General features: G+C 40.8%; 1 protein-coding gene across 3 annotated transcripts in view; it reads left to right on the forward strand.

Annotated features, from left to right (window-relative positions):
- The first annotated feature begins 13,539 nt into the window (after positions 1 to 13,539).
- The window catches only part of TRPC3 (transient receptor potential cation channel subfamily C member 3), a 33,471-nt gene continuing 19,853 nt past the window's right edge, over positions 13,540 to 27,157 (forward strand). Inside the window, exons 1-2 of one of the 3 annotated variants that reach the window (XM_085578307.1) lie at positions 13,540 to 13,613; positions 22,825 to 23,596. In XM_085578307.1, the coding sequence (XP_085434433.1) occupies positions 22,856 to 23,596 (741 nt within the window). In that variant the 5' untranslated portion in view covers positions 13,540 to 13,613; positions 22,825 to 22,855. Of the gene's footprint in view, positions 13,614 to 14,351; positions 14,722 to 22,824; positions 23,597 to 27,157 lie in introns of those variants that run through there. The other 2 variants (XM_021554939.3, XM_085578306.1) reach the window with 2 other exon arrangements.

Genomic DNA, 27,157 nt, shown 5'->3' on the forward strand with positions numbered 1-27,157 from the left:
ACAGTACAGTATGCTCTTTGAGGTGTTTTGTTAATAGCATCCAAGCACGCAGGTGGGATGTAGCTCTCCTCCCACAAAGCAAAATTACAGGAACAATTAATAAAAGGTCTCCAATTCAGGGGATTATTCTGCCTGTGACTTAAGCCTGAGGAGGATCATTATCACCAGCCAGCAGAGGATCTATAAATAACCCACAGAGCTGAGTTTAGCCTCTCAGGGGGGAATTCAGAGCGTTGTCTAAGTGTGGTTTGAGGCAAATATTATCATAAAGCAACTTATTGTTTTACTTCACAGCGGCGAGGAAATCAGCATTTCTAATTATCAGGACAGCTGACATTATTCCAGCCTGTCACCAAGACTTGTAGCAGAAGAGGAAGAAAGAATGAGGCAAAACTGCAACTCCCCAGCAAGCACCTTTTCTCACAAAAAGGGAGGAGAGGATACCCTAATTCTGAAAATGCAGATTGATAGTTGTGGAAATAGGCCCAGTCCACCCCTTCAGGGGCAGGTAGAGCAGGAGCAGCAGGCAGGCTCCTCTTCCACACCAGTTTCAGCAGAAATGCTGTTTTCATAAAAATTTCTTTCATGTGTTCCTATAAAGGCTGTGCACACATTCTGTCTGGTCAAATATTTTGCATCTCCCTCAGCTGCATGGTCAGGAGATGAGGACTTGCAGGCTTTATCAGATGGTGAAATTAGCCTATTAATTTAGTTTGTACATTGAATTCCATGCCTGGTGATGTGGTCCTCGCTTTAGTGAAAAAATGCTGCATGCCTGCCAGTGAAAACATACAGTATTTTTCTTGCTAAAACAGTGATATTACCTCCAGAAATGTTGATAAATCCATATACAAAAGCAAAGCAGTCCAATACCATGCTGCTAGAACTATGATCCCTTAAAAATAATTCTTGAGTAGGTTAGTTCTTCTATTTTTATCAATTCAACATTATTTACTTATTATTAATGGCTACAAAAATTGTTTTATTATTCTTAAGAACAAGCACAATCTCTTTGTTTTATCTGTCTAAAGATACCGAAGCCAGATACTTCCCTGACTTATGAGTTGCAGCCAAGGGGGAACTGAGGAGGAAAAAAGGAGGCTTATTAATGGATGTCCTATCCTGGAAGGGTTCAAGGCCAGGTTGGACAGGGCTTGGAGCAACCTGATCTACTGGAAGCTGTTCCTGCCCATGGAAGGGGGCTAGAATGAGGTGATTTTAAGGTCCTTTCCAAACCAAAATATTCCATGATTTTCTGCAAAATACCTTTTTTTACATGTCAAAGCTGTACCACTCTACCTGGAAAATAGATACATAATAGTCCATCCAGTGTGAAAATAATTATTTATATACCAGTCTATGGAAATAAGTGGATAAAACACTCCCATTGTGAGGTCTCTGTAGGGAAACTGTCCTTGAAGCTTATGATTTCAAAAGATTGTGAAATAAGGTGCCATGGTTGCACTCAGAATAGGTCAAATTAGGTTAGAATGGTTTCAGTCAAAGAATCCATTTTTGATCTACACATTGCACAATGAAATTAATAATTAAAATAATAAGAGGAAGTATAGAGAAATAAGTTAGCAAGAGCTTACTTAGCATTTTCAGGCCCCTGAGTGCACCAAGAGAACAAATTACAGAGTTGTCATTTTGTAAATTAAATCTACTTTTTCATGGCACGGGAAAAATAATTTTAAAAATTCTAACTTTCCAAGTACATTTTAGCAACACGGAGGTAATTCACAGAATTTGTGGAATCTGCATTGCTGGGCATGCATAAGAACAGGCTATACAAATATCTGTGTGAGTTACTACACTTGATCCCAGAGAACAGAATTTATGGCTGGGATTATACAGGGTGCTACATATCTGTGTTTTCATAGACCTCTTTTGCAGCAAAGTGGACTTCCATTTATACATGGTAGCCCCTAATCAACCCCTGCCATATTATATTATTTACCTTAATGGTTTTGTAGGTAAGAAAGCTTGATGGATAATTTATAAGTTGTTCTGTACACTAGTAATGGGTGTATATGAATACACATTTTCCACAACCTGAGTAAGAAACTCTCATCACATTTGACTGACCTATTCACCTTGCTGTCTCAAAAGGCAGGAGGGGAAATGCACTCAAAAAGCAGTCAGACTAAGTGGAGTGACCTGTACATATTCAGCATTTCATAATCTGAAAGACCAGTTGTATTTACTGCAATCACAACACAAAAATGTATTCCCAGAAGCATTCTCTGGAGTAGAGCACAGTGACTGCTAATACAGCAGCAAGATGGCCAATCCAAATTCAGAGCAAAGCAGCTGGGCAATGACCCAAATATATTTGCCTGAGCTGTGACTTGGTGAATGAGAAATGAACATTTTGGTTGGTTAAGAACAGCTCTCGCACAGAATGTTTTATTTGCCTTATCCCCAGCCTGGCCTGATTTTAGATGTATGTCAAAGTCCTTTTTTATCCCTGAAAATTAATGAAAATTATTTAATTTCTCATGCACAGATAAAGAAGTATGCATCTTTTATATCAGCTACTATTTTTTGCTTTTTGCCAATGCTTTACTTAAAGGCTCATAAAATTAATGGGTTTGTTCTAATAAAAAGGAAAGCCCTTGAGACCTCGTATTCCCTGGCTGCACAGAGCTGCACAGATGAGGGCAAGCGTCTCATAAATCCCTTCAAGCTGAAAGATGCAGTAAAACTTAGGTTTTACTGTGTTTTGGAAGCCAGGAGGCATTTGCAGGCATCTGCAGCATCAAGGGACATACCTGTTTACTTCCATGCTCCAAAGAAACACGTTCAGAAAGCAGCAGGAATCATCAACCCTGGAAACCTGAGAAGAAACCGCTTCATGTAACTGTCTTGGCTTATTATCCACTATCTTCTTTGCTACCTCCACTTTCAGGGTTGTCAGAGATTACTTCAGTTTGTGCCCAAGCTGTCATTAGCATGAAAAACTACTACTTGGCTCATCATTTTTCAAGACTCACAAAATCCTGCCTGTCCTGTGACAGGGAAGTGGTTATTTGCGACAGCTTATGCCTTTTCAGTGTCTTCTCTGGCTGTGTAAAGGGAAGAAATTATCATCTCTATACAGCTGCCAGCTATGACTGCTTTTGAAATCACTTTCGAACCTTTTCTAAGGTACAGGCAGGTCATCTGGCCCTAAACTTGTTATGAACTTAACATTTTGAGTAGTTGGTACATCACAGCAATTATTTATGTTCTTTAAGCTTTTTGAAAAAAAAATGAAGCACTCTGTAAGCATTAAACGTCTGTTCATATGGCAACACGAGCGTTCCCAGGTGAGTGCTTGCACAATGCTGAAAGGTCTAAAATGAAAACACTTTTAGAAGCACGAAATTCAGGTGGACTCAGGTCTCCTTTCTGCACTTTGCCCACAGGCCCTGCTTAGCAGTGCCCATTTGTCATGTTCACATCACTCTGACAAGTGAAGCTCCCTGGATGAGTTGGGATTATCAGGAAGGAGGAAGATGAACACTGCAAATGTTGAATAGAAATCCAAGGTGGCTTTGGTACTTGGGACCTTTTCACCTTCTCCCTGATGTCCTCTACCTGTGTTTTCCCCAAGGAAGTGTCCAAGTCTAATAGTAATTAGAGGAAATTTTGCAGTTACCCTTTTGGCACTTAAACCCCCACTTCCAGAAGTGGATTCTGGCAGATCTGCTATCTCAAAGTTCTTACCATGCCTCTAATGTGCCTGTGATAATACAGGAAAACTTAGATAAAGTTGGTAAAGCAATCCCTTTCAGAGCTTCCCCTTTCTGACCATAATGTACCACCTGACCTCAGGGACCAAACATAGGTGGCTAAACTGGAAAGCCAGTTAGATTCCCTTGTTACATTCCCTAATGCAGGCATTTAGAGTGTCTGTTTGGAAGAGTTGCTCCTTTTCTCCACTGATACATAAGGGAGATAGGAAGGCTCTTAATTCATTACTTAATTTAGAAGTTATAAAGTGTGATAGTCTTCTCTGCTTGTGCTATGGCTCACTGCAGGACATTCACCTGAGCTCTGAGGCAATTTAATAATTATGATCTAAATTGGAGTGAGATGGATTTTAAAGGCTGTTTGCCTTTAATACTGCAATAGTTATCTAGCTTGAAAAAAATGACATGCACAAATCCACTGTGTTGGTGCATGCAGTCCCTAGACAACAATGGTGTTCAGCCATGGAAAATTATTTACTTGGACAAAGATGAAAGATTCTAGAGTAGCTTTCTAACAAAGGACAAGACAGAAGCAGGTAAAACACGTAATTACTTTCAAGACAAGTCCCTTTAGATTTAGGGAGAGCATTTTGTAGCACTAATGGGTGCCCAGGCAGCAGATGCCCTGCCTTGCCCTTTTTCTAAGGGTGTGGACTTGCCACAAAGAGGACAGAGTGGAAGATTATGTCATTCTGAGATACTTATCTATTCCAGCCCTGCCTTTGCCTGTAAAAAGGTTTAAATGGAAATTTTTTTTATTTCTTAATTCTGGCTTGATTCTGATAAGAGGTTTTATGGCTGTGGGCTAGGTAGGTTTGTTGCTTTACACTGGCTGAAAGGCTATAAAGACAGCCATAACTGAACTGTACCTCTGATTTCCCAAAACTATTCCCTTCATTTTACCTAGAAGTACTTCTGTCACAAGATCACCACACGTCACAGCCACACAAATTTTAACACCTTACATTATTCTAATATAATAATATAATTAATAATAATATTAAAACATATGTTTCATAAATAAATCTGTAAATCAGAGCGATGCACCAAAAAAATCAAGCTACATAAAATAATGAGTTTTAACAAAAATCATGCAGCTTGTAATTTTTTTATATAGGCAAGGCTCAGAAGAATATATACGTTTACTTTCAATCCCGAATTTGTGTCTGGAACAATGTCCTCTGCTAGTCAATTTTAATAGAAACACAGGATCTGCCATGCTCCATTGAGCCCATGATCCATCAAGTCCAACACTGTCCCCTCTGCCTGGCAAATGCAAGATGCTTCAAAGGAAGGCAAATTGTCCGTCATGCACTTGGCCAATTTTTCAATTTGGATAGTCCATTGTGCAAAAGCCACTCCATCCTTCATGTCGAGTCTTTGTCCCATGTGGTTGCAAATGTTAAAGTAATCAAATGGCATGAATGACCCAATGTACCGGTTTAATATTTTAATAACATTTAAGGCTGTGTTTATGCTCTGGTTGGGTCTGTTTCTCTTGAACTGTCAATTGTTTTTATGCACAATGCTGCTTACATTCATTCTCATTACCTCTCCCATTTCTATTTCAATTCAGCAGCTGAATAAATCAATAGTGTTCACAAATCTCCACAATTTTGTGCCACTATTAAAAAATCACTTCTGATTTTAAATAGACTTTAGAGGTTATTTCTATTAAACAGCTACAAACAGGATACACTGATCAGAGCCTTGCAGGAGTGCTCCATAGAATTTCCTTCATTTGAATCATATTCTGTTGCTGCTGAACTGGGTCCAGATGCCTCAGCAAGAACTAGTGATAATTATTGCTGCATTGTGTGGGGATGGAAGCAGAGGGAAAAGAGGAAAAATGGGCAAAGTAAGGGAATATAAGCAGGGAACTTCCATGGGAAAAAGCAAGCTTTGTATGTCTTGGAACACAAAATTTCCTGCTAATTTTTCTTCATGGGATGTACAGTCAGGTTTAACATCTCAGTATGTGACTGGGATTTTTCAGTTCATGCAAGTCAAAAGCATCCTTGTGTCTTGTATCTGGATTTTATTTGTGGTTTCCACAAAACTGGATACTGATTATTTAATTGGCTCTGCATATCTAATCTAATAGGGCTGCATGGAGACACTGCTCAGGACAGTGCCTAGCAGTCCTTTCAGGACCTAGTGAGCTGTGTTGTGTTAATTGTGGGAATGTCACAGGGAGAAAAGGGCAAAAAAATGCTGATACACTCATGCTTCCTTCCCTCTCAGTATCTACCTCCTCTCTGTGGTGGTCACCTCTGAAGATGTCTGAAATAAGCTCTTGCCTCCTCCTCAGAATATTTCAATAATTTCCTAGGTATCTCATTGGTTTGGGGGCAAGTCAGTGTATCATTCTTGGCCTTTTTTAGAACTTTGCTCATGTTCACAAAAATTTTCACACTCCCCTTAACAATGCAAATGTAAATGTTAGAAAGTTTAAGTGCATGAGGCTCTTGGAGTTTTCTTTTTTTAATGCAATCCTGCAGGTTAGTTATTTTTTGTTGATTACATGTGTAAAAGGGATTTTATTAAATTGAGAATCCAATTTTGGCTATAATGCAAATTTTTAAAATGCTTCTGTAAGTCTTTCAACATACTGGGCTTACACACAGGATGAATACTTAATGTGTATTTACTCATCTGATTTTAACAAGTCCTTGAATAACCTTTGTATCTCTTGAAATGAATTCTGTTCCCACATCAAAGTCCACAATGTGCAGGTTCTCAGTTTTTCAAAATCTCTGACTTGCCAGGCACATATTTTTGTCAACAGCTGTTCCATCTGGTAAGGAAACTGTATCACTTTTCCCTTATGGATTAATTATGATGCTTAGGATTTAAAATTTTCAGGGCTTACTCTACCTCTGGTTATTCAGATTAATTTCCTTTGAGCTCTCTATTGGTAAGAAATCCCTGTTAGCTGTACCTGGAAGCTGAAGGGGTGGGATTCCTAGACAAAGCCCTCATTGTTGCAGGCAGTTTCCACGCAGCAGCTGTGGTAATATAATGAAAAATACTGAAGGAGATGGAAATACCTCTATTATAGGCATATAAATGCTTTCTGCATGAAAGACACTTCCTTGTGTCTGTCTGTCATGTTGTCATAAAATACTTGGCCCACTACTGAAGCTCTTCTGCTGAATAAGCACGCCAGCTCTCATCCTCTGAGTTTTAATGGGAGCTGTATTTGCAGTTTACTCCTAAAAACCAGGACATGGATGTTTTAAAAATTAATGCAACATGTGAGGGTTTCCTGAGTTTTACCTTTTTTCCTTAATTTCTCTGAGGTACCAGTCCAGTGGACTTGGCTGTGCTCTGAAACCCTAGGAAAATTTCTCTCAGCTATTCATGGGTTATTGTTTCTACTGAAAACCAAATATGAATCTCAAACTTCAATGAACGTGATTGCAATGGGATTGATGGAATTGACCTGAACTCACAAAAAACAAACAAACAAACAAACCCCCCCCCGAAAAAAAAACACAGAAAAAAACCCAGACAAGATCCCTAAAGGTTGGTGGGTTTTTTTTGGGTTTTTTTTTTTTTTTTCTTTCCTTAATTTGGAAAGTGAAGTGAGAAATGTGATGTCCTTAATTCTCTGTCACACATGCTGGGGTACCACAGGGACCAGTGAAAGACAGAAGTGCTGAGGTTCTTTTTGCTTATTTTTACCTCTACAAACCTCTTCCTTCCCAAAACACGTATTAATTCAATGGGAGATTACCTATTATTGACAACAGAAGAGTTATTCTAATTTTCATGACAAAAGATTTTTTATTTTCAATATATTCTAAATTGCCTGCAGGAAATAATTAATAATAATGTCCTAGCTCCCTTTTCCCACACTTTCTTATCTTCTCTGTCAGTTGCTTCGAAGATTGTTACCAGCAGTGTAACAGGAATAGTCTTTTTCCAAATATCCTGTTTGCTTGGGGTTTTCTTCTTTTTGTTATTGAGCACCTCTCAATTGCTAGAAATGTTGCCTCCGATATAAATTGTGATTAATTCCTAATGAATGTCTCTGCTTCTTAGTTCAGAGATGAGATGTGGCCTCTTTATAAGAAGTTTATTACCTGAAGGCTTAAGACTAATCCACCAGTTGCCAATATCATCTCCTGCTCCCCTGGGAATGAGGAATCTCAGAGTGCTCAGCCCTTCACTCAGCACTGAACAGCATTTCAGGGGTAGGAATTATTTGGTAGAGCTGGAAACATGATTTTTGCTGTACCAGATAATGAGGCTTTTTTTTCCTCTTGGCCCCAAATGACTCTGGAGCTGCACAGGAGGATGTGCTCCCACTCACAGCATGGCTACAGTGCTTAGCAGGATCTTCCATTGATCTCCTCCCCCTCGTAGCTGTCCATCCCTCTGACACAGGATGGCAAGCAGGGTTTTGGGATGACCCCCGGAGATGCTGTCACTCAAACAGAGAGCACCTCTGCTGGAGTGTTATCACCTATTCCACAGCAGCCCATGGCAGGAGAGATTACATTTGCAATCAACACTGTGAACTGTGGTATTTACTCCTCTTCCAACCAGAGGAGTTTAATGCTCTGAGTTACGGAATGTAGCTAGGATAAGATGGTATTTATCCAATGATGAGATTTAAGGGAAGTAGGTGCTGAACTATGACAGAATGAGGCAATCTTTCAGTCAAAACTCCCAGACACCCTGGACAAGGGAGTTTAGAATGATGCAAACCTGGATGAAAGGTTTTAAGGTTTTCTCCTCCTCAGGGAGCCACACTTCTCACTCAGATTCGTCTTTCATACCAGTGAGCTGCTGTTTAAAATTCTTTCTGCTAAGGAGTCAGAAAGTGAGAAAGTGGCTACAGATTAAAACACATTACAACACAAAACAGCATGAAAAAGCCACTTGTTTCTGGGTTTAAAAATCACCATGAACTGTTTTCATTCATCACTTGACCTTTTTGCCTCTTGCTATTATTTTTATTATGTCCTGCTTCCCCTGTTCTGATCCTCACAGTGACTCAAATCCCCCAATCAGAGAAAGATCAAACTATATCCAAAAATACTCAGACTTAATTACTTGCACAGGATGGAAATCATTGATAACTTGCTAAAATAAGAGCTACTCTGCACTCCACACATCCATTGCAACCCTCAGCCTCATTAGTTGAAACACTGGAGGTATCCATGCAGTAACTTCTGCTATCAACCAGCAAGGGGACAGGAGGGCACATTGCACTCACCCACCCATATTTTCATCACTGTCAAAAAGAAAAATGATTTGTTAAAGATTTATACAATCTTGTGGCAATGAATCTACTTATCATATGGTTCCCAGCACTCAGCTGTAGGCTAAGGTTCATGCTTACATTTTCAAGGAGTATTGGCTGACACAGGGACAGGGAAACCAATGGAGGGAAGAAAATCAAGCCTTTATATATAGATGATAAGTAAATCTCAAGAAAGTAAACTTTATAGAGGTTATAAGCTGCATACAGTCCCCAGGGCAATGCAGAGATAAGGGAAATTGATTCTGCAGTCCCTTTCCAAGTGGCAAGCCTGCTAACTTCTAATTTCTACTAGTAGGACTGAAAAGAGAAGAACAAAACTTAATTGGCACAAGCTCAGGACCCTGTGGATTTATTCAGAAGTGGATTAGATTTGTCTAAAGACATACCTGCCTTGCCTTAGGAAAAAAGGAACTAATAGGTGCAAATATGTAAATGTACATATTTGTTGCCATTTAATGCCAAAAAAAAAGAGCATTTGTCCATTTTCTCTTTGAAAATGTAGCCAGTGCCTATCTCATGGTACCACTGGCACTTCAGTAGCTTTCTATTGTTATAAAGTAGACCACATAATACCATTGCAATGCACAGCTCTGAGGACCTGGTTTGCAGTAGGTGATTTGACAGCGTTTTATACCCACTCACTTCACATGGGCCTGAATGGCTGCACAGGGTGCCTGAAATTACAGGCTCAAGTCTCAGGAATGTGTCTTTTCATCTCATGTAAAAAGCCTTAAATCATAATATTAGTTCTGAGGCTGAGATCTGCTTACAGATCAGTGACATCACATCCCTCCTTCTTTTTCCTTCACGCTGATTTAACCTGTTTAGACTTTCATATAAGTCCTTGATGTAGGAGCTAAATGTCCTTGAAAACACTGGGTTCTTGGCAAGTAGGCAAATTCCCAGTATGAGGCAAAGAAGGCCAATTTTGCTTTCATTACACTGTTGCTATTCCCACCAACTTCCCAATTTTTGTAAAAGTAGTACACACACGTTAGAGAAGGGTTCAATGTACTGCACGACCTGGATTCTATTTCTAGCATTACCACTAGTGTCTTTTAGCTTCTCTTCACCTGTCACTTCAAGCAAATAAAAACCAGTTTTGTCTCTTGAGGGAAGTTACTCTTCTTTTTTAAATAAAGCAGAAAAATAATAATTTGACATGTATCATACAAGTTGTTCCACAAGGGGAATTTTTACTAGAAGTTTCTTGCATATTGCTGGTTCTTAACTCTAAATCACTTGGTTTCAACAAGGAGGTCTTAGTGTCTACAACACAATTTTCGATGAACAGGTTAGATTTATTTTCAAATTAACAGTGTCAATGTACCTATCAGAGAAGTTCTGGTAAGGGATAACCCCAGGGCATAACTCCCTAAATTATCTTTTTCCCCCATCACTTTTCCCAATCTTACTTAAGCGCGTATCTGCTCATTTAGGTGCCTCATAGAGACCTGCAAGGTCTTATTGCTGCGGTAGTTTAGTCTAAGAACCTGAACATATTTCCTGCTATTTTATTATAATAAATTCTAGCTGTGCTGTTTCCATATTTCAGGTGTTTACTTCATTCATCCAATTTAAAGAAGCTGAAAAAGAATGGGAGAGAGCAATACAGAACTCATGTTTCTGACAATATTTCAAGGAAATGTATTGCTGTGTGTTCTTAGGAGATACTTTGTTTCAATTTAGAAAAGCTATTTCTTGATCATTCCCTTCCAGATGAACAACACTGCCAAGGGAAATTTTGAAATCTGAATTGTATATATCTCATAATTTTGAGGAGGACACAAAAATTCTCCCAGACAATAATCTATCCATATAAACAAAGCCGTGTCCCACTCCAATTCCACCCTGGCTTGATCAAGTCAGTCTGGTGAAAAGAATGAGGGATTGTAGTTTGACTGCAAAATCAAACATTAAATAGTAATGGCATTATATCCATGTTCTAAAAGAAAATTATGAATAATCGAGCACCTTTGGTAATAAAATACCACACCTGCTATATTTCCCTGTTAGCTTTTCTGCTCCTGCTCTGTCCTCAGGGTAGTATTCCTTTCATTATGTCACTCCTGTCTAAGCAACTTCCAGGAAGCATTTTTCTAGATTAAAATGACATCACTTCCAAACCCTGTAAATTCAAGTCAGCATTCACAAAATGTACTGGATTGGCAGCCTTTGACTGCAAAGTCTTTACCCAGCTGAATCTACAGCCAGCACAAGCCTGCCTGCCTTGCTCTGCCTGGTATTTCAAATTTATTCATCTTTTCTCCCTCACTTTCTTCAACTTGGCTATGTTGACATCTATTTGATAGTGTGATAACATGAAATATTGAATAAGTATTTAGAACACTGACATTAATGAAATTAAAAATGTTTTCAAAAACATGAGCCATGAACAGGAATCAGTTTTCTGAGACATTCAGCCCTGACCAGGATATTGTAGGTACAATTTCAGTACTCTTAGATTTCTCACTTGTTTTTGCTGTTTCAGAAGTGCACCTTCATGCATTTTATTTGTCTGAATCTGGCACTTCAGAGCCTCAACCATACCAGCAATGATTATTAAATTCTTACTGTCAGGCAAGGCAGTGATGGCTGAAGTTTAATCATACAAGGATTCTACCATCCCTGTTCCAATGGTAACAGCCTGACACTTCTAACTGTGGTCAATTTCCTATAAACCATTTCACTGTGAACACGGTAATTACCCTACACATTCCAATTAGAAATATGCATTATTTCTAACACTACAACTATGCAAAGTACATTTGAGATTTACAATGGATTCTTTTGTTGCCATGCTGCCTGGTTTTAAGTTGGATCTCATGGAAAGAAACAAAGGGGAATATTACTCTTAATCTAAACACATATTAGGAAGTGTGTATTTCAGCTTGGTGGCTCTGTAACGGTATGGGGAAAAAGAGAAAAGGATTTGGTAAATTCTTTTTACATTACCCTTGTCCCTCAGTACTAAGATTACTCGGGGAGTTATCATCTTACCCCTTGAAATGGAGAGATGTATCATGAAGGCTTCTGCAAGAAAAAATTCCAAATCTTCCTTCCAAGGATGAATTCCAAGGTATTATCAGTGACCTGGGTAACAAATGAGTGGATATTACCTTTCACTATAGGAACAGCAAACCAATTATTACACAATACTCAAACTATGAAAAAACACAGCCCACAGAACACAATTCAAATTAGTCATGGAAGGTGCAATGAAGAAAGCAAGAATAAAACTTCCTTAAAACTAAGAACTAATGTTAAAACAATTTTCTACCTATTTCTGAAAAAAAAAAAACCAAACAAAAAAACCCCAAACAACCCAAAAAACCAAACATAGCTTGGTATGTGAAAGCCTCGCTCTGAGCATACATTTGTGAGGCAAGAGCATTTCTCATTGACTTTCAGTTGTACTTTTATGTTTTATTCTCGAGGGAAATACTCAAGGCAATTGAAAGTCCATTCCCGTAGCCCTCCTGTAATAACAGAGGAATTTTCTTTATAAAAAGAACACAATATGGGCCGTACCATTTTTTCAGTCAAAGGATCCCTGCAAGAAGACAAGGTTTGATGCAGACATTGCTGCATGGCTGTGCTTTAAAGTGTATAACACTGATACAGATGTATAATTAGGTTAGACACCTAGACTGTCTGAAATTAATAACCCCAAGCACTTCAGAGTTACAGTAGCAACACAGTATATTAGTTTCTTAGAGAGCAAAATTTGCTCTGCTGTGCACACAGTTCCACTGAAGGTCAAAGAGCTTTTGCATGTGATGAGAGACATAAAAAACCACTTCCCTAAACAGTTCAAGATGCAAGTTAATTAAACCGATGAAAACAAAGGCTTCTTCTTCCTTCAAAGCCATAGCTGAGAAAATTATCTCTGTGAAACTCTTGGCTGGGTTTTCCTGTGCTTCATGATGACAAACTTTGTACATACAGAAAACAAGAAAGGCAAAACCAGAGATGGTATTAAAAACAGTGAGAGCTAAGAAGTATTTTATACTATGACTACTTGATGATGCTCACAAATGAGAATTTCATCTTAGTGGCGATATGTGGATTCAAAGTCCACTTTCTCTGAAGTAATTGGAAAGCTTAAATAAAATTCAATTTCAGCAGCACCTGAATGCAGATTTGGAATGTAGTTTCATGGAAATTTATACCAATACTGCTCAAAAAAGTTTAAAGCAATAGAAAAATGGCATCTCAGCAGCATGTAGACAAAGTAATGGTTTATTATATATAAATTAACACATGTACTCTGTATGTACCTACCATTCTGTATGTTCTGCATACAAAAGCACACAGGCTCTACCTTGAATTTAAAGGGTTGCCCTCATATCACGAAGTAATTTTCTCTGTGAAATAATGCACCAAAAAAATATAAGAATGGAATAATGGAAGAGGTAATACGTCTCTGTACAGCAGGAATCTTTATTACTGGGCTCTATAGAGCATAATTTGCTCTGATTACATGCCATGGGCGTCTCAGCATCCTCCCACTGTTTTTCAGCTTGGCACCACACAGAAATAAAATAGTCAAGCCTAAGGCAGAGACATCTGGAACACTTCGGGGAACCTCGGCTCGCTCGGTAAGTCAGTCAAAAGCACCTCTTTTTTTTTTTTACCTGCAAATTTCAACTTCAGCTGTTTCCAGCGTGGGGCTGGATATTTTTCTCTAAATACCTGCCGAGCTTTGCGCAGGTCTGGCCGGGCTGTTGGCCGCTTTTGGGCCGTTTTGGCCAGAATTTTTTGGCCAGAATCACCTCGCTGCTGGCAGACCTCCGCCTCACGGGTCCGGGCTCCCTCAGGACTCGGCGGGCACCTCCTGAGGGCTCCCCTCACGCCCGGCTTGGCGGGACCGGGATTTACCTCAAGCCGGCGGCAGCAGCGGGCGGCTGGGGGACATTTGTAGCGGTGCTGGGCTGGGGGACATTTGTATCGCTCCTGGGCTGAGGGACATTTGTAGCGGTGCTGGGCTGAGGGACATTTGTATCGCTCCGTGGAAGCGCGCCGCCCCCTCACGCCGCCCCCACCATCTCCCGGGCCGTGAGGGGCGGAGGTGGGATGGGAGCGTCCCCTCCTCTCCGGAGCGCTCGCTGCGGGAGGCGGGTGCGCTCTCGGTGGCCCCGCTGCCTCCGTGACGATGCCGTCCTAGCGAGGGATGATGACAGGCAGAAGAGGAGGAGGAGGAGGAGGAGGAGGAGGGGGGCAGAGCCGCCGCCGCTGCTGGGAGCCCTGTCTCTTGCTCGCCTCCCCGGCAGTTCCCGGCTCCCGCTGCCGGGCTGCGCATCGCGCCGCCTTGCCCACGGGTTTGTGGTGAGGGGTTTGTCCTCTCCGGGTGCCCTGTCCCCCGCCGAGCAGGGCTTGTGCCTCCTTCCTCCTCCTCCTGCCTCCCTGCCCGCCGCACACGCTGCCGGACGAGGCCGGCCGGGAGCGGGAGCAGCGGCGGCCGCCGCCTGAGGGGACCCTGACCATGTCGAGCAAGAGCAGGAAGAGCAAGGAGCAGGGGAGAGTGACCTTCCCCCCGCAGCAGGAGGAGGAGGAGGAAGGGGCAGAGGAAGAGGAGCAGCAGCGCCGGCGCCGCGGCTGGAGAGGCGTCAATGGGGGGCCGGAGCCCCCTCCGCCGCCGCAAAGAGCTGTCAAAACCCTCCGGGAGCCCTACGGATACTACCCGCCCCCCCCTTTTGCCAGCACCATGTAAGTGGGGCCCGGGGGGGTGTTCGCAGGGGGCCGCCCGGCAACTTCCCCGGAGCAGGGATGCGGCTCCCGGCGAGTTTTGGGCCCCGTCCCGGCCGGCCCCGGCAGCGCGGGCGGGAGCGGCCGCTCGGCGCCGAGAGCCCGAGGGCATCGTCCCAGCCCCCGGCTCCGCCGTGTCCGGCGGGCACAGGTGTGTGCCGGGGCAGAGAAGAGCCCACCCCTTCCTTGTTTTCCCCCCGAATGAAAGTGCAGCTGCCGAGAAATTGGCCCAAGTGTTAGCTCGGCTGAGGTTTAGAGAACCCGTTGCTAACGCATCCGCTTTATTCTTACGTATTTTTAAAACCAAATTGCCCGCAGAAATCTACGACACCTGTGCAGAAAAGCCTCAGTTCTGGAGATGCACCTTACGCTGTCTGGATGTGTTCTTCCAAAATATCCGTTTCCTTTCAAAGATGCAATCATGAACATCTATCTATTTAGATATATAAAGAGATGCTGCCCATGCAACTCGACTTACTGCCAGATAAATGCATTCAATTTTACCAGTAGGGATGTTAACTTTCTTTTCCCCGACTTGCAAAATGTAGGTTGTCCATGAATAATTCACTAATTTTTATGCCATGCTGCAGTTTAGGTAGACTTAACTCAGAGGATTGCTTGGCTATTTTATATTTTCATGACAACGTTTAGTTCTTAATGAAATATTTAATTACCAGATAGCAAAGACGAAGTTTTAAGATAAGATATTCAGCATTTGTAGAAGCCTTAATTAAAATCAGAGACAACTGTAAAATACAGAAATAATTAGGGCAGTGCTTAGAATGGGATAACCACAAATAAAAGTGGGGTTTACTATCACTGTGCAGAAATTCTTCACAAATGCCTGGTGCCCAGCAATTTGCACTTTAAGTGAATTGGTCTTTCACATGTCTTCAGCTGTCAGAAAGTTAGTTGTGCTTGAGTTACTTGTCTAGACTCCCATGTAGATGATGGAATGGGAGCAGAAATAGCAGTGGGAAAAGCAGCATAGCCATTTATCTTCTTTTTTGGAGGTGCCTGTCTTTATCTGCCATAAAAAGAGACTTGGACACATTATTTTTAGACAGTTGAAGCTGGCTCAGATGAATTGTAAGCTATGAGTCCTCAAATTCTGGGTCCCAAGTGTCCTTCTAGAGAGGTTGACATATTCTTGTGTTGAAGAAATGGGTACTACACCATGGGGGATCAGACTGGAGTTCAGTTTACCCAGCTATAGGTGTTTGAGCCTGGAGTGAGCTCTGCCTCATGGAATTGTTTCTGGTAGATAATTCTTGATATCCTGGGAATCTGTGAGCCCAATGGACTGACAGAAGGGCTGACATGGATTGATGTAGTAGGAGTATATTGAACCGTAGGGGCATAGAGGCAAAAGACACAGAACTAGATTTTCCCTGTTATGTGACTGTGGTCATCCTTGGGTAGCAGTGGGATTTTTCTCCTTGAGTAACATTCTGTGTTTGATGCTAGTGCCTAAAATCATAGTGCATGTAAATGAGATAAAGATGAGCATCAGCTTGCTCCTGATGTGCTCAGATTGACACATGTCAGGCTTTAGCAGGCACAGAGTGAGAATCCTTGGCTATAAGGATTTGTAGTGTAAATACTCAGCACAAGTTGTAACAGGAAAGAGGCAGGAAGATGTGAAGCAGTTTGCCCAAGAAGGCAGACATCCCTGGGTTTTGCAATTTCTGAAAGCAGTAGCCTGTGCAAGGTGCCTGTCAGTGTACAGCTGGCTCCCTCCTGTGCCAAATATTGCTGGAAAAAAAAAAGTAATTAACCTCAGATTCCCACTAAGATTGCAGTCTGGATGTAATACTTGTTTCACAGGGTACTATATGCCCCAGTGGGAAAAAGGTGGACAAAATCTCTAAATTAAATGTAGTAGGCATCAGATAGATACCTGACTTCCTGAGTCTCTCTGAAAATCACAGCATAGTTTTCTGGCTAGACAGACAAAACAAAAAGAAAGGACTAAGTTTCAAAGGAGCTTTACAATTCTTTGTTGATACAGCCCTATTAACTTCGTTCTTTCCAGGTGAGATGTTTGCCTTGTTCTGGGTCTGTATAGATACCCTTCTGCCATCAATATATAGTCCTTTTTTTCCCACAGGAATTCAGATGGTTGGTATTTTCCTTTGAGGAGTTATTGAAGGGTAATGGTCAGAAAAATTTTCCTTTGAGGAGTTATTGAAGGGTAATAGTCAGAAAAAGCTCTGCATAGTTTTATGAGGCAGGAGTTTGTTCCCTCCCCTAAGAGCATGTACACCTCCTCCTGATATCTCACTATAATTTCTTTTTTTTTTTTTCCATTTTTTTGGACTAAGTCTTTCCAGTTTGGAGCCAGAACTTCTGTGAGATGACACAAGGGCATTTTGGATGATGGATTATGTCATTTCAGACCAGTGGGAGAGTATAGACCTCAGTCAGATTTTGCAGCTGGCCTGATTTATGTTCTACTGTTCAGCTGAATTAGCCTCCCTCTTCTGGAAAGTTCAGGCAGTAGCTCACAGAAAGGAAAAGGAGGCTCTCATTTAATGCATTTTGTATTTGGTGCAGGAACTCCCAAATTTTTTGTAACATGAGCCAACATTCATGAAGGAGATGCCTGTTTTAGTGGTGAAGAAACAAATCTACCATTGGCCCATTCTGATACATGGCTGTAGCCGAGCTTGGAGAGGTGGGAAAGCCTTCCTTTGGGAGAGGCAGTGAGCATGATGGATTGCCCCTCTAGCACTGCTTGTGGTCCTGCTCAGTGCCAGGAGCTCCTTCCTCACATGGAAGAGCTGTTTTTTTTCTGTGAGAGTAACAAATAAAACACTTGAGATCGCTTAGTTTGAGAAATCTCAGGAGTCATTAGTTACAACGCTGCTCTTGTGTAGGTACATATCTGAACACTTTCTTTCATAAGGCAATTATGGCTGTTTAATTTTAAAACTGGGAGCTCAGAGGTGACTTTTGGCAGAACAAGAGGCACAATCTGCATCTCCTGCTCGGCTGACTCCAGTGTCGTTTCTTTTAAGCGCTGTTGGCATTATGTACTTATCAGATCTGTGTGTTGCCACTGGACTGCATTTCCTTTTCAGGGCTAGAATGGAATCAGGATCACTAATGTACTGTAGTTTAGCAGGGGGGTAAACTGCTTGTAAGTTGCTGATGCCATCTTTTATTACATGTGATAGTTCAGGGAGAGTAACAGCCTGCTCTTCAGCACAAATCGCTCTATGGATCTGGGAAGACCCAGGATAAAAATCTCTCTTTCTTCAGCTACTCTCCTTTCCTTTAAAATTGCTTATGCCATGTGCAATGTTAAAAAGTAGACTTAGAAACAAGACTATAAATCCTTTGGATTGCTGTAGATAATGAGCTGGATAAGGAAAAGGAATTCTCAGGTCAACTCTTCATGCCACATTTCTGTTCTGCTGCAGTTCTAGATTGAACATGAAAAAGGATAGGTAGAGTAACAGAGTAGATACCTGTAATTGAAACAGCCCATGGCAGAAGCAGAAGGATTGTTGTGCTTTTTCCAGCCCTTTGCAGTTGCTTTGCTGCTCAAATGTCTTGCTTTGTACATTCCTTGTAAGAATAACTCTGACCAGGCAAGGATATGATGCAATGTAAGGTCATAGTAAATGTGACATGTGCAGAAAACAGGAGACAAGGGGAAAATCTTTTTTAAAACAATTTTTTCTTTCCCGTATGAAGGTCATACATTTTAGATGAAAATATGTGAGGTAAACATAAACATGTTATAATGTAGAATAGGTTTTTGTGTCTTATCTACCAGGTCTGTAATGAACCAATTAATTGTTCAGAGTTCAGAGAGCTTGTGATACTTATCATTAGGTAAAGGTCTTGAAAGGTGATGTGCTCCTTTAGGAGCCTTGGTCTCACTCAAGTAGGAGCTCTGCTGCAAAGAATGAGTGATCCTGAAGGTTGCTGTACAGTTCCTGATGTTCTTCCTTCTTTCCAGTGAAGTTTTTGACTTCCTCAAAACAGCTGCTTAAATGCTGCAGGCTCAGGGCCAAGTGAAATGTGTCCAGATGTGGTGGGACAGGTGTGCTTCATTCAGCTAACATGACTGATCTCCATCCTTCTTTATCTCTACTAACTAATTAATACAGAATAACTGAGTATTTTTCTTACTTGGTTCTTTTGCGTTTGTTTTTTTTTTTGCCATGAATTCTACAGATATTTTTATGGTTTTTGTATGTGTTCTTTCTATTTGAAACTATTTGAAACAGCTGGGAAGAACATCATGATTCCTATCTCTCGTTTCCTCTTTTTTAAATTAGGTTGTCAGCATCTTACAAGGAAAAGGCTGAGTATTTGAACTTTAAAGGCTTTGCAAATAGAACACAAGCAATTAATGCACACTTAGTTCTATTTTAATCATATTTTAAAGCCAGACTAATGATGTTGAGCGACAAAACTTAAGGTTTTGCTGATTTGATTATTTCAGATGGCAAATAATACATATAAAATATGCTGAAAATGGTCAAACACTTAAAACTAAAATTCTAACTATTTTATTCATGCTTTGGGATAGCTAAAAATATTGAATGTAAGAAAAGGAAAGCAGAAAATGGAATAGGAGACCTTGTACTCAATTGTTGTAGCATTACTCTGACCAGAGCTATTCTGGCTTCAAGGTCTTTGAGTTTTCTGAGGGATAAGTGGAAGAAAAGAGGGGAGAAGTGTGGATGAACACAGCAGCCTTGTGGCTCTGTGGTGCTGCACAAGATTTTGTGCTTTTCATTTTTTTGGAGATGTCTTGGCAATATTTTAGTCATTAAAATACCAAGCACCATGCATCTTTATTTTGAGAAGGTATTGCAGCAACATCAGATACATCATTTCTGTCACAAAGTTTACAGTTAAGGATCTCTTCCTTCTTAGGAAGCAACTCTTGAAAGGACACTTTTGAAAGGATATGTGTCTGCAGAAGTCAGATGAATCACCTCAGTGATCACTCAGATAGTGGGGTTTGAAAGGAAGGCAGATAAAGTGAAAATAAATGTTGTATTTCAAAATATGCTGAAAAATTAAACTGAGCATATAAAAACAAATGTATTGTGTATTTCATAAAAGATAAATGAGATTCAAAATGGCAGTTTAGTCTTCTTAAAGCAAGAAGTCAGCATGAGTCAATTTGTTTTGTCTTTGTTACATTTTTAATACCTATAATTTTTTTCTTCATAACATTACAGTAAGCAGTACATTTCTCTATCTGTGTGATTTTGGATGTGGAGGATGAGTGGAAGTGTAACAGCAAAAAAGACAATAAAATCTTGTTTAAAAAGAAACTATGAGAAGACAAGTTGCCTTGTCAGATTACTTCTTATTTTGTTGGGGAATAAGATAGCAGTGCACTGTGGCTGTACACAGTGTGCACTCTGGGCTCAAGTCTTTATTTCTGAGTACTCCTAAGTGGGAAATATGCCTGAGGTTTAAGACATTAAATCAATTCTGAGAGTTACGAATCCTCTCTGTTATGCAGCCTTTTTTATAGATATAAAGAAAATGGTATAGAAAAGAAAAAAAAAAAAGGAAAGAATGGATCATGTTGTGTTTGCCAGAGCAGTTTTGCCACATTTTCAAAAGGTAAATAGTAGTTAGCATTCCTTATACTGTGGTGCCACTCAGGCTATTTCAGGTAGTCCAGAAATGCCAGCCACAGATTACAAGGTAAAAAGATCAAATGCTTCATCCCAGGAGAGACCTGCCCTTGCTAATGAGTTTCACAGTCTCTTTGCTTGATGTGCAACGGAGCTGCCCATTTGTGTTCACCAAAATGCTCAGGGCTTGGACTGGGTTTTAGGATGTTTGTAGTTGTGATAAAGTGATTAAGATTGTACATTTTGATGTAGCTAGCTGGAAGGGCAGGCCTATCCTTACAAATGGAATTAGTTATGTGCAATGAAAACTCCTAGGCTTGCAGTGCTGCGTCCAGTGATGGCAGCAGGCGTATTTTGTGCAGTGTCAACAGAGCAAAGCTCAGAGCTGAGAAATCACACCCACAAAAAACAACTCCCACCAGCACTTGGGAGGCTGTTTCTCTGTCTGTGGATTTGAACCTGCAGCAGTTTGGATGTTTACCTACCAAAGCTGCCCATGCAGGTGCTACTGTGTCCACTTTATACAGAGCCCTTGCATGCCCAAAGGTGCATGTGGCATTTTTCCCTTGGTTCTGTCGTTTTTGCAGACTAACAGGGTTTGCTTTAAAAAGGCTGTTTAATATTTTGGTTTGCCCTTGGCATTCATTACATGGACTCGCATCTCTTCTAATGCACTGAGGGTAGAAGGATTAATCTCCTTTACAGTTTTTCTGTCTGGCCTTTTACTCCTGTGTCTGAGTTTTTCAGCAAAGTGAAAAAAAAATTAATTTTCACAATGCTCCTGTAAGATGGGAGCCAACTGTTCTTTTTTTCTCAAGATGAGGAACAGAGGCACGTAGGACCTAAGAAACAAATTTGGAACTTGAAAGATCACTTTATTTATTGTGTATACGTGTGTTATATGTATTCAAAGCACACACTGCATTAAGTCATATTGTTTATCATCAACACTTGGTGTCTCCATGCCCATCAAATCATCCCAAGTGATCTCTACCCCTTGAGCTACTGGATTAACTGATAGCAGCTGGCGGCTGCCTTCCTCACTGTTGAGCTGGACTAGAAAAAGCAAGGGAGATTGCTGACTGGTTTCATATTTATGTGCAGATGGTGGTGAAGGAAGTTTAGGGTATCCTTTGTACATTTTCAGGCCTTTGGCCTCTGCTCTGGCAGGTACAAATGCTTCTGTTCTGCCTCCAGCTGTGGTAACTGTAGCCTGACCCCATCCATTCTGTTGTTTCAGACCTTGTCAGGCAGTTGTCTCTGCTGCTGTCTTCTCCAGCTAGGCCAGTGTCTGCTCCTCAGCCTCTCATCCTAGCCTCTCATCTTTTCTTTGCAATTTCTATCCAGTCTCACTGCTCTGAATGTCCCCATCCCTCTCTTCCTTCCTTGTCTTGCTAGGTTCAGCTCAGCATCCAATCTGCCTGTTTTATCAGTACATTCACTGGTTCATAATTCCAGTTTCTGTGTTTGCCAAATTAGCTTGCTCACCCATTCTTTTTACCTGTTACCCTTCTCTTTCCCTCCCTCTTTCTTCTTTTATAACTGGTTTCTGTGGAGAATTCATAGGTTCCCTGGTTCTCATTTTCCTTTAAAACATCTCACTTTCCTGCACCCAGGTTTCCTCTTTCTGGTGCAGCAATTATCCCAATTTTTATTCATGAACTCTTTGACTTTTCCATTTTTTTCTTATTATGGCATAAGAATGTAGACACAAACCCTCTCAGCTTCTGGAATTGGTGATGTAGAAACAGGCCCAACACAATCCACAGCATTGCAGGTGTCCACTGGAGTGAGAGCTGATCCCATTCGCTACTGGATGACTCCTGGTGTCTGGAACCTGTGGGCAGTTTAGCTGCAGAGTCAGCTGAATGTGTATGTAGTATTGTTTTCCAAAAATCTGTAATTGACCAAAGGGACTTGTGAGTAGAAGCTTCCAGGTTTCTAATAGCAACATGAGAGGCTGTGATCAGGCTTTGTCACATGTTGTTTGGCGAGACATCCTGAGGAAAATGTGTTTGCACCTCACTTTTATGTGATCTACAACATGGTAAGCATTAAGTATTGCCTTACTTTGGTATCATACGGTATCATATGATGGTACTGATGGTATCATCAGCTTGAATGCCTGTCATGGGTAATATTAATTATTACTGAAAGCAGTATAGTATATGAGTTTTCATTTTATGTGTGGGAGGGATTTCTGAAGAGGAGCAATGTCTTAAAAATGTTGATAAATCTTGGCCATGCTAGGAGAACAGCAGTGGCCCGAAGCATTGAGCCTTTGAGTGCCTTTAGATTGCAGACAAGCAAGAGCAATCCCAATACAGGATACTGCTTGTCAGGAAGCGGGCAAAGGATGAGGGACAAAATAAGTTGTTGCAGCTCAGAACTGGAAGTTACAAATTACTACCAGTGAAAATTTGTTACCTTCTCCTTGTTTTCTCCATAGGTACATCGAAGAGAGCCCATCCCTGAGGCGTATGACCATGATGAGGGAGAAGGGAAGGCGACAGGCCATTCGGGGCCCGGCCTTCATGTTCAACAACAGGGGCACGAGCCTGACGGCTGAGGAGGAGCGATTCCTGGATGCTGCCGAGTACGGGAACATCCCCGTGGTGCGCAAAATGCTGGAGGAGTCAAAGACACTGAATGTCAACTGCGTTGACTACATGGGCCAAAACGCCTTGCAGCTTGCTGTGGGGAATGAACATTTGGAAGTGACAGAGCTTCTGTTAAAAAAAGAGAACTTGGCACGGATTGGAGATGCCCTGCTGCTTGCAATCAGCAAGGGTTACATTAGGATAGTGGAAGCAATTTTGAATCATCCTGGGTTTTCAGTAAATAAGCGACTGACTCTGAGCCCTTGTGAGCAGGAGCTCCAGGATGATGATTTTTATTCCTATGACGAAGACGGTACCCGCTTTTCTCCAGACATCACTCCCATAATTTTAGCCGCCCACTGCCAAAAATACGAAGTCGTGCACATGCTGTTGATGAAGGGAGCAAGGATAGAAAGGCCTCATGATTATTTCTGCAAATGTAATGACTGTACAGAGAAGCAAAAACATGATTCTTTCAGTCACTCTAGGTCAAGAATAAATGCGTACAAAGGACTGGCCAGTCCGGCTTATCTGTCCCTGTCCAGTGAAGATCCAGTGCTCACTGCTCTCGAACTCAGCAATGAACTTGCCAAGTTGGCCAACATTGAAAAAGAATTCAAGGTAATGGTGTTTTTGTGTTTTTCTGTCTTTGTTATTGTTTTAAAGTTGCTGCTACTTCATGTTGTCCTTAGATGCTGAAATGATTCCCTGTGCTTTTACTTTTTCAATTACAAATACTCTCATCTCATTGTCTCTTTTAGTCTTGATATATAAGCCTTTAGAAGGAATTTTTATTGAAATTAATGCACCTGCTATGTTTGGAGAAAATTGGTAAAATTGGAAACTGGAAAAAATGTTCGTTCTGATAACCTTGCAGCAGACAGAAAACAATTCTGATTGCTGCAGCACACAAAGATTGTTCTAGTTACAAATGCTGAGTAATAGAAGTGCAAAAAGCAGAAATATTTTGTTTTTCTTGGGGGCACTGCAGCACTGACCTTATTCCCTCTTCTTAATTTGTACTGATTTTGACTGATGTCTCCAAATTGTTAAGAATACCCAAAGTGGATTTGTTTTTTTGATGGACCTTTCAGGAATGTCACATGTTCAAAACCAGCTGTTAGACTGCTTACAGATGTTGGTCCTCTTACCTCATTTTCAGCTCTGTTTTTTTTATTTCAATGCCCTAACTTCTTTATATATTTCAGCTTCTCCCTCAGACAATTAATGGCTTAGTTAAGTGTTGCCCAGTGCTTTTCAAAATGATTTTTCTGTTCAGCTGGATACCTTGAAAAGGACTACAGCAGCCACCTTTCCTCTTGTCCCTCATTCTCCCCCTGCAGCCAAACCCCACCAAGTATCAAACCCCAGTACACTGCTTGTAATGAGAAGAGCTTGGGGAATGACAGATTGCTCTCAGTGGGTGAAGATATTCACAGCATTGTGTCTTGGTGTAGCAGCAACTTTATTGGGGTGCTGCAAGGCCACTGCTGGGTGCCACTTGCTCATTTAATATCTTCAAAAATCATCTGAGAGAGACAAAAGATGCATTAACCTCTCCAAACAGCAGCAAACACTGCTTCCCCTGTGGAGTACTCAGAAGGAATACAGAAGAAGTTAGAGAAAGACAATTTTAATAGAAGAAGAAGAAAATTCCTGAGAAAGAATAGGTCCATATTCAGCTGAGTGAGTTAAAATAGAATTTAAAAATAAATTTTCAGTGGTGAGGAGGATTAATGTATTATAACACACACTGATGAAGTGTAAAATTCAGCTTAAACCCTTTCTCCCCTTTTTTTGCTGAAGGAACTCATACCATGCTGTGTATTGTGTTACCTGGCAAATTAATTGAATATTTCCTTAATATATTTATTTGGGGGAAAATGTCAGATTTTTCTTTTTCCTCAGAGGAAAAGCTACCCAAAAGCTAAATTAGGGCAAGATGCATTGTGTTTTTGTTAAGTAAGGATGTAGATTATTAGAATTGCATAGAAAAATTACAGTGGAAATATAAATTCATGGGAGACTCCCATCTCACAGTACTAATACTATGCTTACAAATTTCATCAGAAAAACAAGTAGCTTGAAATTTTGGAGGAGAAAAGGTGAATTTTTTGATTGAGCTTCTTATTTCAAACCACAGCTTAAAAAAAGTATTTCAGTTTTCAAAATGGTAATTCCCTGCTATTTTGGGATGCCTAAAATCCCAAGAAGATGACTGTTTTCACAGATTTCAATATTTTTGGATAGCACTTACGTGGCTACTAACCTTGCCAGGTGTATCAGATGATTCAGTTTTGGCATCTATAGTAAAAATTGTTCCAGACTCCTTGCTGGCATGGAAATTCCAGCTTCTCATCAACATCAAAACATCCCAGTGAAGTAATTACTCTCCTCATTGACGTCACTCATTTTTTTTTTTCGCTTCTGTTTCTATCAAGCCTGATAGGAAAGCTGAGTGTTTCCTCCCATCTGTAACTCCCTTGTCAGTGCTTTCTTCCCTACACATCTGTCATCTGAAAGTGTTTGGCTGATAAGTTGTGTGCTTTGTCACATCCTAGATGAGAAGGCTTCTAATGTAGCATTTGCATTCCTGCAGACTTGTGCTGCACTCTCCTCTAGGATCATCATTCTACTCAAATTCAATCTGTAGCACAGCACTGAGCAGAACTGTTTCCGGGTAGACAAAAATGGGATGGGCAAAATACTTCATCTCTCTCACAACAAAGAAACGGACAAATCTTTAATAAATCATTATTTATTCTCAGTATCTATGGAATATTAAGGTCCATGATGTTTCCTGTGCATGCTCAGTTTCCAGGATGCAGAGCACTCCTACAGAAAATACTGTTCTGGGTAATTTTCCCACAGAGAAAGAGCATAGGTTGAACCTGTTTAAAAACACCCGAGGGCCAAGTTTCCTGGTAAATGCTTGTTAAATTGAACCTAACATCCATTGCATATGCAAAGTCCAGTCTGCCTCTCTTGCTTATCATTTACACTAAGAAATCTTAATGCACAAACCAGGGTTTGTTTGCACAAGTGAATTAGAAATGTGGGAAGGTGACTTTGGCCATTCTTTCATGACAGTCAGTTCCTCAAGAAAACCTGATTAATTACAGATTTTTAGGATTTTTTTTCTTATTTTCCTTTTAGAAGTAAGGAGAAAGGATTCAAAGAAACCACAAAGCCCTGTTTTTTCTTGGAAGGTGCAAGACACCTAGCCAAAAAAATGTACCGAAAATTAATAAAAATAGATGAAGAAAATGGAGCCTGAAAGACCATTTCATTCTACTCCTTTAATTTCCAACCTTCCTTACTTCCATTTGTGAAATCCTTGTTTCAACCTGCTGTTTGTCCTTTTGCTATTCATCTATTATATTTATTTCTTCTTGATGCTTTTACTCCTTTTTGATCTCTGCATCCATTTGTCTTCTTCCCATGTATTCCTCTGTTCAATTCTCTCATGGCCAGGGCAGGGAGTACAGTATTTCTCTGATTTCACTTGGTGTTCCTAGTCCTCTATGTCTCCTAATTCCAAGGACTGCCTGCAGGATTTCAGATGACATCAGGAATTTCAGTTTGGTCTCAGTCAGGAACGCTACCAAATTGTAAAAACTGGAACTGTTTCTTGTCTTAATGTAAGAAGTCACCATTACCATAGTTGGAGAATTATCTTTTCCTTTCCAGTAGCACCACAAAATACTTGACAATACAAATATTTCCACTTTTTATGTTTTCCTGTTCTCCTATTTTTAGCAGACTATGGCCACTGCAGCTTGGCTTGGGGAGTGTCGGGGTTGGGTTACTAAAGTTAATTGATATTCACCCTCCTCCCTGAGAACTTTGAAGCTGTTACTGCCCAGGAAAGGGAGGATTTATGGCAGTCAGAACAGCTGATGGAACTTGCCTTTGGAGTCACCATAGGAAGAAAAAGGACATGGTAGCTAAAAAGCCCCATGGTTATCTCTTTGTACCAGCTTTCAACTAAATACTGTCCTGTGTAAGCAAGCTCAGCTCTCCCAGCTGAAATTGCTCTGGCAAGGATCAAAAAGGTTGTAGTCCTGCTATCTGTAGGATAAATCCCTGTTCCCAATTTTTCTAAAAGCTCCTACTGAACCAAGGGAATATGTGGACGTGCATCTAAAAGCAGAATCTGTCAGTGTTCCAAATAAATTTACA

Source organism: Lonchura striata, chromosome 4 (assembly GCF_050655825.1).
Source record: "Lonchura striata isolate lonStrDom1 chromosome 4, ASM5065582v1, whole genome shotgun sequence".
Taxonomy (NCBI): Eukaryota; Metazoa; Chordata; class Aves; order Passeriformes; family Estrildidae; genus Lonchura; species Lonchura striata.